Source organism: Ursus maritimus, unplaced genomic scaffold (assembly GCF_017311325.1).
Source record: "Ursus maritimus isolate PB19 unplaced genomic scaffold, ASM1731132v1 scaffold_25, whole genome shotgun sequence".
Taxonomy (NCBI): Eukaryota; Metazoa; Chordata; class Mammalia; order Carnivora; family Ursidae; genus Ursus; species Ursus maritimus.
The window spans coordinates 31,853,339-31,870,901 of record NW_024425008.1 but is presented as its reverse complement, the minus strand read 5'-3'; the positions used below and the strand labels follow the sequence as shown (position 1 = coordinate 31,870,901).

General features: G+C 37.9%; 1 protein-coding gene across 1 annotated transcript; it reads left to right on the top strand.

The window, feature by feature from the left end:
- The first annotated feature begins 290 nt into the window (after positions 1-290).
- EIF2S1 (eukaryotic translation initiation factor 2 subunit alpha) lies at positions 291-16,745 on the top strand. Its single transcript, XM_008700588.2, has 8 exons — positions 291-444; positions 4,635-4,876; positions 7,125-7,204; positions 8,972-9,123; positions 12,754-12,860; positions 14,381-14,478; positions 15,168-15,311; positions 16,199-16,745. The coding sequence occupies exons 2-8, from the start codon at positions 4,636-4,638 to the stop codon at positions 16,322-16,324; spliced, it is 948 nt and encodes a 315-aa protein (XP_008698810.1). The 5' UTR covers positions 291-444; position 4,635; the 3' UTR covers positions 16,325-16,745.
- Positions 16,746-17,563: the final 818 nt, after the last annotated feature.

The following is a 17,563-nucleotide window of genomic DNA, read 5'->3' as shown; positions in this document are numbered from 1 at the left end:
GCACGCGCGGGGTGAAAGAGCACGAGAGGAGTACACTCCTTCTCTTCTTCAACTTTTCATCTTTGATCACAGCGCCACCTCATGGTTGACTGAAGACTCGAGAGAGGATTAATTCTTCGAGGACAAGGAATCAGAGTCTTACCTCTTCCCTGAGCCTTGAAAGTTACTTAAAGAAAACGATAGATACCGAGAAAGCGTACATTTCAGGTCCTCCTTAGATCTACAGTCTTCTTTTTTTTTCGGAGGACCTAGACTCTATGGTCAGTGAGGAAGAGGGTCCTCTATTCTGTTGGCGCTTGCGTGATGCGAGGTGGTTCCGCATGCGCGGTGGGGTAGACTCAAGCGCACGCTGAGGAGGATCGGCCACTCCTGCGGGGGGACTGATCTCTGAGATTAAAGAGCACGGCACGGGATCCAGGCGTGGGATTCAGACGCATACCTCAGGTGACTAGTCCCCCAGATCGGTTTCTTCAAGAACTCATTTTGGTTGTGTCCAGTGACTTGGGTGGTCGGGAGAGGGTAGGCCCTTGGCTAACACCCCTCCCTTTCCCGTTCCTGCGCGGGAAGTGTCCGACACCACCCGCCGGCGCCGGGTGGGTTGTCCGTGTTACAGCGGTGTCATTGTACGAACGGAAGAGTCTCGTGAAGCAAAGTGGGCCAAGTGACCGTGCAGCTTCTTCGATATGCTGAAAGTGAGGATACTTTGAGATGGGGGCGGCCTCGGGAAAACGCTGTGACACCCCCGCCCCAGGACACTGAGCACTTGGCTTTTTCAGAGCCTGAGAAGCCCACCAACCTCCCGGCTTTTTTTTTTTCCTTCCGCCCCACCAAATACTACCTCTCAGTGGAAACCAGACCAGACACTTGAAGGGACCATTGGGGTGGGCCACAGTGTTGTCAGGAGCTGGGTTAAAAGGATCCAAAAATAGTTTATTTGTCCGATAATTTATTTTTTAATAGATGTCCATATTACCGTATCGCTTGACTTGTGCATTTTTATAGAATGAATCATGCCTTGCATCGAAACTAAAACAACTGTTTAAGAGTTTGCTGTTCTTAGTATCGGTTTTCCGTATTTCAGCACCAATGAGAATAGACTTAAACGCTGTGGCCTCGTCGTTAAGCATAACTAAAAAGATAAGGGAATTTTGGGGTTAAATACATATTCATCCTGAGGCCCCTTTTATTATCGCCCAAACTTAGGCTACTTTAATTATCATTAAGCAAGAAACATGGTTTCTTGGAGAAAAGGTGTAGCAGAGAAGTCTTGGTTTGTCTCCCAGTTGAAGTTATCAAGGAAAAAATACTTGTGATTATGTGTCTTTCAATAGTTCGTGAATTATATAGAGCTTTACTGCCTATTCTGAGTTGATTTGATGCCAAGTGACAGTTAATGATTCTCCTAAGATCTCAAGAAGACACATAGTAATATTTGTAGAGATTGGTGCTTTCTATTTCAACTACAATGAAATAGTTTAAAAGCTTATTTGCGTAGCACTCCTTTACTAAAAACTAGCATTTGGAGAACGTTACTGATAAGCATTAGAGCCAAATTAGAATTATCTTGAGTTGTGTCTATCACATAACACACTTAACTTTGGAAAGGAACGTGGACTTCCTGGATCTGTTATGGGTACTTGACCATGCACTGGTTTAAGAAAGAAGTCCTACCTACCATTTGACCAGGCAAAATTACTGACAGTGCAGGATATTTGAAATTAGCTTGGAGTTCAGTTAACATATTTTGAAAGACGGATCTTTTATACTGAAGAACACATACCATATTGTAGTACTCTGACGAACTGAGGCTCTGTGGGTTAAAGGTATTCTGATTTTAATATCAGAAGACTTGATTTTAGTTCCTCTGCTAGTACTTATTATTTATCCTTGAGAAAGTCATTTAATATTTTTGTTCCTTGGTTCCCTTTTAATTGATTGCTTCACCGTACTCCTTTTATAGTACTTTTTTTTTTTTAAGATGTTATTTATTTATTTGACAGGGAGAGAGCCAGTGAGAGGGAACACAAGCAGGGGGAGTGGGAGAGGAAGAAGCAGGCTCCTAGCGGAGGAGCCTGATGTGGGGCTCCATCCCAGAGCACTGGGATCACGCCTTGAGCCGAAGGCAGACGCTTAACAACTGCGCCACCCAGGCGCCCCTCATACTACTTTATATTGCTGTTACTTACTAGTTTGTTTCCCAATCTATACTTAACTTCCTTAGGTAAGAATCTTTAAGTGTCAGTAGTGCTTAGTACATAGATACTGCAAAAATAATGGTTTAACGAATTAAGTTACAAAATGGAAATAGTACCTTGTTTGCCTTTTAATGTCATATTTATATAGCACATTACACTTTCCAAATTTTTGCATATATTTTAATCTCATTTGATACACTCCACAAATCTGGAAGGTCCATGACACAGACTAGAAACTACAGTTTAATGGGAATGCATTTCCCAAGCAACCACAGCTAGTAAGTGGGGGAGCAAGGGCTGGAACCCATGTCTAGAGCTATTTTGTACCTATTAGTTACTTTCTGTGTTGAATAACATACCATCAGCTGTGTTCTACTTGTGCCATGTATATTGTAAAGAGACTGGTACTTCTTAAAGCAGTAGTATTCATATCTCCCATCGTGATTCTTCTGCAGTATTGCTTGTGTTCTTTAATCATCAAATGAAGTCTTGCTTCCCCAGAATTAATCAGCTTTACTATTTGAATAAACCTGGTAAGTAAATGTGGTTAGCCCCTGTTAAATCTTTTAAAACAGTTTCACATATTTCTGTAACATCATTTAGTTTGACACCTAGTTTGAAACTTCTAGCTCTCAAACTTTAGTGCTTTACATAGATATTTGACAGCAGTTGTCCAAAAGGGGGGAAAACTGTTTAAGAATGAAACAACCAGCTCAGCTGTTTCTTGGCGGGTAGTTCTGGCCATCGAATGTCTACTTCCCTTTATTTGCTAAATCCCTGTATTGTCAAGCTACAAAAGAAATGCATTTCCGCCACTATTATTAATATGCTGCTTTATTTCTTTTTGTTCAGCAGGATGGATTAGGACTAAAAGCTTGCAATAATCTGTGGTATATGCTTTAACACTGAATATATTAATGTTATTTTTTTTAAAGATGTTTCTAACTAATATTTATTGGTAATATTGGGTGAAAATACAGCGTGTTGAATACGAGCACAGACTCTGGATCCAGGCTTCATGGGTTGAGATTCTATCACTTGTCAGTATATGACAGAACAAGTTACTTGGCCTCTGTTTCTTCAACTATAAAATGGAGAGAACTAGGGAGAAAGCCAGTGGCCAGATCATGAGGTCCCTGTAGGTAGTAGAAAGATGTAAAAATCAGTGGGAAGCCACTGTGAAGATACTTATGGGTGCCGTTAACAGTTCTCAGACTGTACTGCCCCAGAACTCTGGGGTTCTGTGAGCTGGATGTGGATGTTCTGGATCAAGTAATGGCAGCCTTATTTCCCAGTTAATAAGAAAAAAATTGGGGTGCCTGGGTGGCTCCGTTGGTTAAACACCAGCTCTTGATTTTTAGCTCAGATCATGATCTCAGGATCGTGAGATCAAGCCCTACGTCAGGCTGTTGCTAGGCGTGGAGCCTGCTTAAGATTCTCTCTCCCTCTCCCTCTGCCCTACTTGCTTGCTGTCTTTCTCTCTGTCTCTCTAAAAAAATTAAAAAGTAAACGAATTTTCACACATTTTTCATGGGCCTTTAGGTCCTGTTACTGCCTATTTTCTGAACCTTGACAATAATAAATTGGTTAAGGTTAGTAGAAAAACATGAAAATCATCAGCTATGATTAGTTTTACAGCTTTCTTTTAAAAATACACTTCTGTGCATGGTATGATTTCAGCCTTGTGGGTCATAAAAGGAGTAGCGCTAAAAGTAGGTTGGGTAGATCAAAGGGAATAGTTTCAAATATACTTAATGCTTGGAGTGTAAGAGACTCTTGAACTTTACAGTAGTGGAGTTCTATAAAGCCATTCTCAAGATTGGGTATACCTGTCCAATAAAATAAAAGTATTTATTTAGTTGTATTTAGTTATATTTGATATTTTTGTGATTAGTGAATTTTAGGTTTTGTCTTAACATGTTACTGTAATTTTGGCTAAAATGATAGGGTGTATTACTTGATACATGATCAGGACTGGTTTAAGTAGTCGGAAGATTCTTCCCTTTATATAGTGGATGTTAGTATATAGTCTTAGCTGACTTGAAGAACGAGTAGCTTCAGTTTTGCTGATAGGTTTGTAGTAGTGATGCTTAACTATCATTTGTTATTTCTTAAAGTGGTTGTATTAAAATAGTATTTTACTCTTGAGGTGTACCTTTAATCCTTAGGTCTCAAAGTACTTTATAGATGGTCATTATTTTTTATGATTCCTCTAAAACTGAAGTCAGAGAATCACCCAAGCCTTACAAAAATGTGGAGCAAGGTAAAAATTATAGCTTGATTCCTAAACGTCTGTCTGTTTTCTGGTACCATTTAAGAAGTTTAAAGAGATAAGAAAACTACTCATTTCTTCCAGCAGCGAGATATGAAAAATTGATTGACATTTCTTTGTTTTTACCTTAACTGGACACTGATTTGATTCTTTTGTTTAAAATGCAGAATGCCGGGTCTAAGTTGTAGATTTTATCAACACAAATTTCCTGAGGTGGAAGATGTAGTGATGGTGAATGTAAGGTCCATTGCTGAAATGGGGGCTTACGTCAGCTTGCTGGAATACAACAATATTGAAGGCATGATTCTTCTTAGTGAGTTGTCCAGAAGGCGTATCCGTTCTATAAACAAACTCATCAGAATTGGCAGGAATGAATGTGTGGTTGTCATTAGAGTGGACAAAGAAAAAGGTAAGTGATAAAAATACCTAAAATATAAATTTCAGATTTAAAATGGTTTATTTAAAATTTTTTTTTTAACATACAAAGTTGTTAGAGAAGGATGACCAATTACCCATTTAAGCAAGACCTCTTGTGGTTTAATTAGCACATTCCAGGGCTAGTTTGTGTCAAATAACTTGACTTTTATTCCCAGAGGTTACCAGAATATTGATAGTTGACTCATTGTGGCTAAACGCAAAAGAGAGAAGTAAACCAGAGTATTAGTTCATATATTTGTAAAATGCATTTTTATTGAGGGGCGCCTGGGTGGCTCAGTCGGCTAAGTATCTGACTCTTGATCTCAGCTCAGATCTTGTTCGCAGGGTTGTGAGTTCAAGCCCCACGTTGGGCTCCATGCTGGGTGTGGAGCCTACTTTAAAAAAAAAAAAGATACTTTTTTCTTGGCTTAAAGCTAAATTTGTAATCAGATTATTGGAGGAACATGGAAATGGGGCAAAGGTAAATGGATTTTAGGAATATTTTATATAAGTTCTGAAAAAGGAATATACTGCAGACACACACCCAAAACCCAGTGTTCTGTATCTGATTATTAGAGTGTTTGTGTTCTTTGAATGTTCATTCACTGTGTCCAAAATTGCTAACCATTTGAGGAAACAGGAACATATGACCCATACAGAAGAGAAAAAGCAACCAACGGAGATTGACCTAGAGGTGACCTTAATATTGGAGTTAGCAGATAAGGATTTTAAAGCAGATGTTGCAACTATCCAAGGATATTAGGAAAATAAGCTTGTAATGAATGAACAAAATGAAATCTCAGTAGAGACATTAGAAACTCTCACAAAGAACTAAATATAAACTCTAAAATTAAAAGTATAATATCGAAAAAACTCCCAAAAAGGGCTAACAGCAGGGTGAAGATGGCAGAAGGTTCAAGTCAGACTAGCAGGTAGTTCATTTAAAAGAACCAGTCTGAAGAGCAGAGCGGGGAAAAAGCAAACTGTCAAATATTAAAAGCTCTATTCCAAGAGAAGAGAGAGAAAGGGCAGGAGATATATGTGAAATTCTGACCAAAGTTTCCCATATTTGCCAAAAAAAACCTAATTTACAAACTGGGGAAGCTCGGCAAACCTCAAGCAGGATAAATACTGATAAGATCACATCTAGGCACATTAAACTAATGAAAAACAGCGATCAAGAAAATCTCGAGGGGCGCCTGGGTGGCACAGCGGTTGAGCGTCTGCCTTCGGCTCAGGGCGTGATCCCGGTGTTACGGGATCGAGCCCCACATCAGGCTCCTCTGCTATGAGCCTGCTTCTTCCTCTCCCACTCCCCCTGCTTGTGTTCCCTCTCTCGCTGGCTGTCTCTATCTCTGTCAAATAAATAAATAAAATCTTAAAAAAAAAAAAAAAAGAAAGAAAATCTTGAAAGTGGCCAGAAGAAAATGATTCATGATTTACAGGGAAACAGTAATACAAATTAGTATGGTATTCTTACTGAAAATAATGGCTATTTGAGCACTGAGTGACATCTTTAAAGCACTGAAAGAGAAAAATTGTCATCCCAGAATTCTAGAATATTTAAAGAAATACTCAACAGTGAAAATCAGAAATGAAGACATTTTCAGGTAAATAGAAACTAAGAGGATTTATTACTTAATCTGCATTATAAGAAATGGAAATTATGCAGGCCCATGAGGTGTGATGCCTGATATGGGAAATATGTAAGTAAATGAAAAAGACCATTTTTCCCTCTTAAATTCTTTAAAATACATTTAAGTGCTTGTCTCATTCTGTACCCCTGGGATTTTAATTTATGGAGGTGACTGACAACATAGTGAGGCCAATGCCGTGGCCACACCATGCCCATGCAGGGCCACCACGAGGAGGAAGCACCACTTTTGGTCAGGAGCAAAGGGAGCATCAAAAATACAGAAAATATATAGAACACAGTTGACCCTTTGATGAATAGATGCCAAAAAGACAAGTACAGAATCCTTTTGACTAGCTTTCATTTGGGTAATTGAAAGTATTAGTTCCCTTCACTGAAGTGATAGAAAATACACAATTACATGATGATACAAATGCATTTCTGAAAACAGAAATCTCTCATCATCTTATGCAGTATTTTATTGATATGATTTTAGTGGGAATAAGTGTAGGTATGCCAACCAAGCAGTCTGGTGTCAAAATTTATCACAGTGGTAAGCTAGCACCTGGGCAGAGATGATTTTTTTTTTCAAAATTTTCTCACACAGGATATATTGATTTGTCAAAAAGAAGAGTTTCTCCAGAGGAAGCAATCAAATGTGAAGATAAATTTACCAAATCTAAAACTGTAAGTTTGATTTTTGAGTGAGATTAGTCCACTATTTAATGTATTTAATAAATAATCAGCATGTAATATTCTTGGCAGAAAATTAAAATCTGGATTTTCTGTAACTGTATTTCCATTTATAATTATGAGTTACATAGGATAATTTGAAGACTTAATTTTAAAAGAGTTAAGATTGCAGTGTTTTTACCTCATGGTGGTACTACCTTAAGGCATTGCTTAGTGTCTAATCTAAAACGAATATACTGAACATTAGTGTTTTTAAGTTCTTTTAGGTTAAATTAACTGTGGTTGATTTCAGTTGATTTGACTTCTCATAACGTAGTTCTTGACTTTAAACCCCATTCTGGGATAAGAGTCACAGAGACAACCAGCTGTTGTATGTTAAGAATAAGCAAGGGTTTGTAAAATCTGAGTCCAGGAAAGCAAGGCAGGGGCCTGTTAGTAGTTTTTATCCCCCCTAGTTTGTTAGGGTTCTTTCTATTTCATTTTCTTACTTTGGCTGTAAACTCCTACTTCTATACAATAAGTATTAATGAAGCAAAAACAGCTATTTCTTCATTCTTAATGGTCTGTCTGTAGTTTTTTCTTCTCTGGTCCTATTTAGATTATCCTTCATTCTCTAGATCCTTGGTTCTTAATGGCAATTTTCCATTGTGTCTGTTTTCTTTATTTTTTGTTCTCTTCTCTCGTGTATGTTTCTGTCCTCAGGATAAAATGCCAAGAAAACAGTGTTTAAATGAAGAGATTTTTGAAATCTTGCTTAATTAACCCCAGTTAATAAGAGAGTAAAAATCTAAAAGCCAAAACACCGTTACCCAAATTTTTTCTTTTGTTTTACTGATGTGTTTACTATTACTGCATTGTGGTTTACACACTAGAAAACACTGTCAGTGAAATCCCTTCTTAATGAAGTGAGGACCTTGCCACTCAGAATGTAGTCTCTAGACCAACAGCATTGACATCACCTGACTGCTTAATGCAGGATCCTCAAGTCTCACCAAGTTTGAGAAGCTCAGCTCTAGGAAACTTTCACTTTGTTTTGTCCCCTTAGAATATTGTAAAATGAGGATGTTGATAGATCTTACAGGACGATAAGGTGATAGAATGAAATAGCCAATGTTAGTACCTTTCCTCACTAAACTTTCATGTGTGACATGAAAACCTCTTATACCCTTTCTCTTCTTTAAGCCCTTTTATTTTTAGGAAATGAGAAAAAGTTTGGCAGCAATGAGTAGGAGATGGGTACATTGAAGGATAACTGCTAAATAACACCAGAGCAAAAGAAATACTAAAATCTCAATCCTGGTTCCGTGCTGTCATATGGAGTAGTAATAGTAATAGCTTACACTTATATGACAAGTTTTGCGTAATATACAAATTTTATATATTTGTATAATGTTCTCCAAGTATAATTTGGATAGATTTGATCTCTCTGCAGTAAAAAGGAGAGATACTGGTATTTCCCTTTTCCAAAAGAGGAAACAAATGTAGAGAGGTTAATTGGTCCCTAGGTCAACTTGATCTGTGTCTTAGGACACTAAGTTTTGTACTGTTTCTACTTGTTAACCACTTGAGTTAAATATTATAGGAAAGTGATTATTTCTCTATGAAAAAAGAACTTGTTGTATGTTAATCCTTTGTTGTTGAGGAATTATTGTAGTCTAACCAAAGGTTCGTTTTTATATGCTGTCTACTAAAATGTAAAAATATCTCATTTTTTTTTAATAACTTATCTTTGAATTGTTGAACTCTTCATTTTGTTTCTAGGTTTACAGCATTCTTCGTCATGTTGCTGAGGTGTTAGAGTACACCAAGGACGAGCAGCTGGAGAGCCTGTTCCAGAGGACTGCCTGGGTCTTTGATGACAAATACAAGAGACCTGGATACGGTGCCTATGATGCATTTAAGCATGCAGTCTCGTAAGAACACGTCCTTGGCTCTGTTCTACCTTGATATCACAGCTGCTGCGTCTAGCACACAAGTTGAGAGCCTGACATGTAATAATAGCACAACACCCACATATTAAGTCCTTGCCAAATTTAGATAAAAATATTTCCATGTAAAAGGCCCATCATGTGGGCCAATCCTATGTAGCCAAGCATATATAATTGTGTACACTGTGGTTTTCATAAACCATATGGTTTCGTCTCACATTTTCCCCTCCTGGTTTTCTTATTATCCTAGCTAACTTCAGGGTCAATGTAGATGTCTCATCTGCAGCTGTACCTTGTTTTCTTTACCTCAGTTCCTTAGACCTTCAGCCCCTGCCACTTTAGCCAGTTTCCATATGGGCTCACCCTGGGTCTTATTATCACCAGAATTTGGTGTGCTTCCAAAACCTTTAATTCATACATTATATTCTTTTACCACAGACAGCCTCCTGGTCCTTCCAATTCCCCCATAGTTGGTCCTACTCTGTGTCTTCTTAATTCTTAATGCCAGACTATGATTCCAAACCTTTTTCTTCCTCCCTGTCTTTTCACCCTTTCCTGCCTTCTCTTTCTTACTCAGCATAAACATACCATGGTCCATCATTTCAACAACTTTTCTTGCCAATATCATGAGCTTTTGCCCTGTTTTTCCTTCTGTTACATCCAGCCTTGGATCGATGTTCCTGCCTTCTCTGCACTTGTACAATGCTGGGCGCTGCTAGGGAAAACCACAGTCTTGCAGGTTGGTGCCACTGCATATTCATCATGGTCTCCAGCCTCAGCTGCGCCTTCACTGCTGCCTCACATTCTCTCTGCTCTTTGTCAGTTCTTCCTCCCATTCTTAGAGTGGCTATTTTAGAGCTTTTACACTATCAGATATCAACTCCCCCCTTCCCTCACTCTCAACCAGTGTGCTCACTGTGTGTTTTATAAAGAGAATAGAAGCCATTGCCCAGGATCTCCTCTACTCCTTCCACTGTCTCAGCAACCTTCTCTCCCATCTGTCATTACCTCCTGCGCTCCTGTCATTCTGAAATTCATATCCTTCCTGCTCTCAGACTAATCTGACCACGTGCGCACAGCTGCTCAGGGATCGTTTTATCCGTTATTCCCTTTTTTGTGTCTTCAGCCTTTCTCTTTGTTGGTTTTCCTCCATCGACATAAAAATATGGTCTAATTTCTCCCACTTATACTAAAAGCAAACTTTACCTCCCCTTTACTTTCTCCTGTAGCAAACACAGTATCCTCTCTTTTTAATAGCCAGACTCCTTCAGTTCTCTGTACTTAACTGTCTGTCCTTCTGCACATCCTCCTCTTTCCCAAGTGTTAATGCCCCACAAGCAGCCTCTCCGCTACACTGAGGTTACTTTCCTTTGTGCTGCTGAGGATGTTATTAGTCCCCGAGCTCTCAGAATGGCCGAGTGGACCGGGGACTGATAGAGCCTCCAGCAAGCCTGCTCACACGGGGCTCCAGAGCCTTTCCAGCCCCCCCCCCCACCATGTGACTATTTTTTCATACCACATTGTGGGAAAGGTAAGAATAATAATTATAACAGCAAACATTTACAGGTTTCTCACAGCAACGCATGGTATAAGTGCTGTTGTTATCTGTGTCTTAGAGATGAGGAAATTGAGGCAGAGATTAAATAATTTGTCCACGTGCACAGAGCTAGCAAATGGAAGAGCCCCGATTCAAACCTAGACACTGGCTCCCGTCTGGAGTTTATGCTATTAACCATGAAGCACTGCTTTATATTTCTGTCCTCCCTGACTTCAGTCCTGCACGCCTTTTGTCCCTCGGTGTGCTGTCATCTTCCAGCCCTGGCTCAGCTCCCTCCCTTCCACCTCCAGCTCCCCCTCCATTACCCTCAGCAATGGCATACGGTTTTCCCCTTTTCCTTAACATTCTTTTGCTTCATCAGCCATGTAGTGACTGTCCATGTTTAACTAAAGATAATTCTTTGCCACATGTACTTCATATTTTTTTCCTTCTAATTAAGAAATAACATTTATGAGATAGTTGAAAACAATATTTTACCCCCTCAACCCATTCCCCTCACTCATCAGTGGTAACTACTATTCTGTAATTAGAATGCACTGTTATTATTTACATTTTTATAGTTTTATTATATATATGTATAAAGTATAGAGTCATTTTTGTATTTAAAAAAATTTTGTATTCAATTTATTTAAACTTAAAGAATTTATCCTTATTGTTGTAGCTTTCTGTACCTTACAGTTTTACTAGTAAGACTGTTAATAAACAGGATTCTCCAAAGTGGTAGATGTGTACCTACTTCATACTAATTTCTAGTAGTATTTCATTGTAAGAATATGCTTTATTTCTTTCTCTATTCAGAGATACTAGGTTATCCTCCCCCTTTTTTTCCCCCATTTTTTTAAACCATGCTATTATGAATATCCATGTACTCTGTGTACATTTGGGAGTTTCTAAGGAATATACATTGCAATAGAGTTGTTGGGTCATAGGATTGATTATATGCATCTTTAAATTTACCCAGTTTTGCCAAAGTACTCTCCAAATCAGTTCTACAATTTATATTTCCTCTAGCAGTTGTATGAGCATTCCTATTTCTCTTCATCCTCACCAACATTTGTATATCTCTCAGATTATTTTCACTTTTGGCAAACTGATGGGTATGTAATAGTACCTTGGTTTTGGTTTGCATTTTACTGGTTATTGTGACGTTAACAGCTTTTCATATGTTTACTATTTTTTTGTGAAACCTCTGTTCATCTCATTTGCTCATTTTCTGGTGGTTTGTCTTCTTGTTATATTTTGTAAGCAGTATTAGCTGAATGAAAGTTCCCTCCGCCCTGGTTCTTTGGCCTTTCATTCCCTAACACCTACTTTTTAGGCCTGATAGCCATTTCTGTTTTAATACTTGTTAACAGCTTTCTTAAAATAGTTCTACCTTTGCTTTTTAACGTCCTGCCATTCTTTTAGACATAATTTTAATTTTTTCATTTGTTCATGTTCCACAAACATGCTGGTGACTAAAACCCTGGTCCCTGTCTTGTGGCACGCAGAAGGGCCGGATGAAATTCCACTTGAGTCTGTGCAGCCCTTTGTGAGCCCACTAACTGAAAGTAATACCTTCCTCTCCCAGCTTCTGAGGATGCACTTTTATCTTAAATTTGCTTGTATGTTTTTGTTCTTTTCAAGCTCCTTGAAGCAGGGACTGCTAATCGCATGGAAATTTTAAATTATAGTGGGATGTCCAGTATTTTAGGAGACATTTTTAAATTCCTTGCTTTAGCCAGATCTCTAAAATTTTTCTTCAAATAATAATCAGCTGGGTATTTTCTGTTTGTCATAGTAGTGCTAAGTGCTTTACTTGCGTTATTTCATTTAATTCCACAGCCAGTGAGACGTACAGTTTTCATCCTCATTTTACAATTTGGAAACTGAGGTCTGGAAAGGCCCAAAAACACATAGTTAACGAAGTGTAAAGCTAAGATTTGAACTCAATTCTGACACTAAAGCTTGTGCTCTTAAACATTATTCTGTGGTGGTGTGTTTGTTGTCACAGTTATCTGTAAAGTAACCTTGGCCTTTTGTGTTTTTGTGTCTGTGTTTTGTTTTGCTTTAATTAGAGACCCATCTATTTTGGATAGTTTAGATCTGAATGAAGATGAACGGGGAGTACTTATTAACAATATTAATAGGCGTTTGACACCACAAGCTGTCAAAATTCGAGCAGGTAAGTGATTTTTTAAATGATGTTTAAAATATTTTGCATGAACTAGGATGCCTGGATGGCTCAGTCATTAAGCGTCTGCTTTCGGCTCAGGTCATGATCCCACTGTTCTGGGATTGAGCCCCGTATTGGGCTCCCTTCTCAGCGGGGAGCCTGCTTCTCCCTCTCCCACTCCCCCTGCTTGTGTTCCCTCTCTCACTGCCTCCCTCTCTCTCAAATAAATAAAAATCTTTTAGAATATATATATTATATATATTTTGCATGAACCAGAAAGCTGTTAAATAATGAGCATTACTGAAGAATATGTTGCTGCTTCTGCAAGTTTTTCTATTTCTTATAATAGGAAAAGGTTAAGAAATTATTTTTGCTTCTACTGAACCGTCATAAAAGGTATATATTGACACAAGTGAAAAATTATCATATATGCATTTAGCTAGCCTTAAGTTAGTCCTTTCTTTTCTTTTTTTTAAAAGATTTTATATATTTATTAGAGAGGGAGAGAGTGGGAGAAGCAAACTCCCCGCCAAGCAGGGAGCCTGACGCGGGGTTCGATCCCAGGACCCCGAGATCATGACCTGAGCTGAAGGCAGACTCTTGACTGAGCCATCCAGGCGCCCAGCCCTTTTTTTTTTTTTTAAGGGTGTGGTATTTTCTTCTAGTAAATACTTTAAAATATTCTAAAAGTACAGTATTGTCCTTCTGTGCCTCTGGATTAACAACTGTTAATAATAGGTTGGAGTATATTCTTTCAAACATTTCTTATGCACATATACTGTATAGGAATATATGCTGTTTACATTCAGACATAATTTTTCTTGCTTTTACGAAGATGGGATCATACTATGCAAAATTTTCCTCAACTAGCTTTTTCCATTTGGTGTATCATGGCAGCCCTTCCATGCAGAACGTGGGACTTTTTCTCAATCTTTTTAATGACGAAGTGTAATATTTCATAGAACAATAAACCAGTTCTCTCTTGGTAAACATTTAGGTTCTACCATTTTTTTCACTATTAAAGACACTACAAATTAGCACCCTTATAACATAGACGCTTACCCAGTTGCATAAGCGTTCTGTCATGTAGGCTCCTAAAAGTGGAACCACTGGGCAGAGGGTGTGCAATTTCTAAACCATTCTAAACAATTTGCAGTCATTGTTTCACTCAGTCTTTATCACACTCCTCCTCTTCACTTTACAAATAAGGAACCGAGGCATGGAGAGGTTGGAATCATAATTTTAACCCAGGCATGGCTAGAAATCATGGTGTTTGTTGAATTTCTTTTTTTTATAATTTTGTCATTCAGGGGCTTGATGTGGAAGAGAAGATACAATTTCACTGCATACTCAGATAATTTATGATTAAAGTTAATAGTTGGGGTAGATTTCTAATTGTGAAAGGGTGATGAAAACTTCTATAACTTTTGAATTAACTAGTGTGTCTGCCGCATCTCTGATTTCTTTTAAGCCTTTAAATACTTTTTTTGCATTTTTTGATATAAGTTTTTTAATTTCTGTAATTTTAGATATTGAAGTGGCTTGTTATGGTTATGAAGGCATTGATGCCGTAAAAGAAGCCCTGAGAGCAGGTTTGAATTGTTCTACAGAAACCATGCCCATTAAGGTGAGTAGTCCATTTTCTCTCTCCCTGCTAAAATACCAACCTAAGCCAAATCAGATTTTTTTTATCATCCTATTTTATAACAAGTGTTAGGAAAAATGGCTCTTGGCGATGTTGTCTAAGGGATGTTACTGCTACTATCACAGTGGATAAAGATTTCTGTTGGTACTTAGTGCCAGAGGGCCAGCTGTGCTAAACTGAAAGAGTTCCTGTGTCCGTAATGCTTCTAGGACCTTGACAAGGGTAACATATTCTCTCGTATTCACACAGATCTTTTAGGAGTTTTGGTCTGAGTCTTTTAAGCAGTACAATTAACCAGATGGTTGTTACTCAGAATCTCTTAGATTTTCTTCCATCAGTGTAGTTTAGAACCAAATAAGAATTTTTGTTTTAGAGACAAATTATCCATTATGCTGATGATGGCTACTGTTATTTTAACCACCAAAGACACCCGGAAGTCATAATCCTACATATTTGGTATTGCAGGGGACTGTTCATACTGGATTATATCACTATATCATGTAGCTTTTGCTACATTAACAAACCACCCCCAAATTGCTGACTTACAGGATTGGAAATTAAGTTTTGGGGTGATTTGTTAAGGCAGCAGAATAGCAAAGGAGTTCTTAAACATCCTAATAGTTTTGTGTTGTATAGGTGTGTTCATCATTGAATTTTGTCTTCTTCCTTAGATTAATCTAATAGCTCCTCCTCGGTATGTGATGACGACAACCACCCTGGAGAGAACAGAAGGCCTCTCTGTTCTCAATCAAGCTATGGCTGTTATAAAAGAAAAGATTGAGGAAAAGAGGGGTGTCTTCAATGTTCAAATGGAGGTAAGATCTATAGTGTTCCTGCCTTTTTCTCAAAATATATAAGAAATTTAGGGTCACCTGCCTGGCTTAGTTGGTAGGGCATGTGACTGTTGATCTCAGGGTCGTGAGTTCAAACCCCATGTGGGTTACAGATTACTTTAGATAGAGAGATAGATGGATAGATGGGTAAGAAATTTAAATCATCTAAATGATTTGCATTCTAAAATACTTAATCACTGCCTTTTAAAACATGAGATATATGTAGGATTATAACTCTGCTGAGCCTAAAATAATCATTGACTCAGAGGGTCCTAGAAGGGCTTTTTATAAGTAAATGAGAACTGTCATGTGATGGTTATTTGTGACTAAGGTCACTGATGGTGTTAGGTTTATCCCTCCCGCCAAAGGAAAAAACAAGGCAACAAAAATGAATGATTGATTATTGTCAGAATTTAATGTGGAAGGCTTAAAATTTGATCTCAGGATTAGAAACAGTCTGTATTTTCCTTATCTCAACAAAAATGAAACCTAATTAGAAAGAAATAATTTATTTTGAATGCAGAAGATGCATTTTTACAAGACAGCTTGTGGGTTTGAGAGATGCAGCCACTGAAATTATTTTCGTATTTTTTCAGTTTGGGCTTATAGAAATGACTACGGGAATATTCTGTTTCACTACGCACATATTTCTTTTTCCTATATTGTGTTACTCTCATACATTTCTCCCATTGTTTAATGGAATTTATTAATGATGCAGTAGCACTCAAAAAATGAACAGATATGGCAGAGTTGTTAAAAGGACAAGCGTTCCTTTAAGAGTTAAAATACTCGGCAGTAATAGTATTGAAATGGAACTTGTATACTGTTGAACTGCCTCACTTTGAAATTATGCCTCTCTGCTTCCACAGCCTAAAGTGGTCACAGATACAGATGAGACCGAACTTGCAAGGCAGCTTGAGAGGCTTGAAAGAGAGAATGCAGAAGTGGATGGAGATGATGATGCAGAAGAAATGGAAGCCAAAGCCGAAGATTAACTTTGTGGGAAGCAGAGTCCAGTTTAAGGAACACAAAGCAGCCCTTCCTGGCTGTAAACCCTAGACTTGAAAGTTTTCCAGTATTGAAAACTTCAAAGCTGAATATTTTTTATTTCCAAGTATTTAATGTTCCAACAGACCAAAACATGACATGCCCTCCTAAAAGTCAGCTGTTTTCACACAAGAGCTCCAACATTCAGCAGTTTTTAAGGGAGTGGGCCTAACTTCACTTAGAGACAAATCTTTAAGAAACAGTCATAAAATTGGGCTTGTGGTTTCCATTTCTGATGTCTCTAGATTGGCACCCCTTTGTAGTTCAGTGCCTCCCTGAGATTTACCAGGGGCACCCAAAGCAAATAGCCTCAACCTTTCTATATAAAATGTATCAAGCAAACATTAAATAAATTTCTGGGATATTTAACTATAGGCTTCTTCCTTCTTGTCACCAGTTAAAAGCATTACGATTACTAAGACCCTAATTCTATTATTGTCATTTTAGTCTAGATGTAGAAATACAAGGGCAGGTGACCAAAGGATCTATACGTCAGATCCTTTCAAAAGGAGGGTGTAGAGAAAATAATTTTAACCACAGTTAAAGTTGACTCTTACGGGAGAAAAGCCTTAAAATGTCTATTTTAAAATTACACAGGATGTGTGCCTTTTACCAGTTTGTGACTGAGAACAATATATGGTATGAGGGAGAATTTATCACACTGGTCCTTGTTGGTCTAAGCTGCTTGCCCTGAGTTTGTAATTCAGGGTGGTAAAGTGTTTTGTTTTTAAAGATGCTGCTTCTTTAGTTACTTCGAGTATCATTGCCCAACTTTTGATTTTTTTCCCCCATTAACATTCACTAGGTGCCACCTAGAGCTTCAGCTCTTAATAAGGAATAGGGATCTAATTAAACACAATTACAATCATGTTTCTACATTTCCATCATTTTTATGTTTAAGAGCTAATTGTTTAAAAGGTATATGAATCTAAAGGTAAATAAATAATAAAGGTAAATAAATTTCATAGATAACACATGGTTTGAAGTTACAGCTACATTATCCAGGGTGTAGAAAGTCTTGAGTTACTTTGGTCTGTTTCATAGATTTAATCTCTTAGGATACTTCAGGTACTAGATTTATTTTATTAATTATTCATAAGAATAGCTATTTAAATACTTAAAAGATTAAACCTAACCCACCTTAATTAAGTACTAGACTTAATTCAACATTAAAGGGACTGGAAACT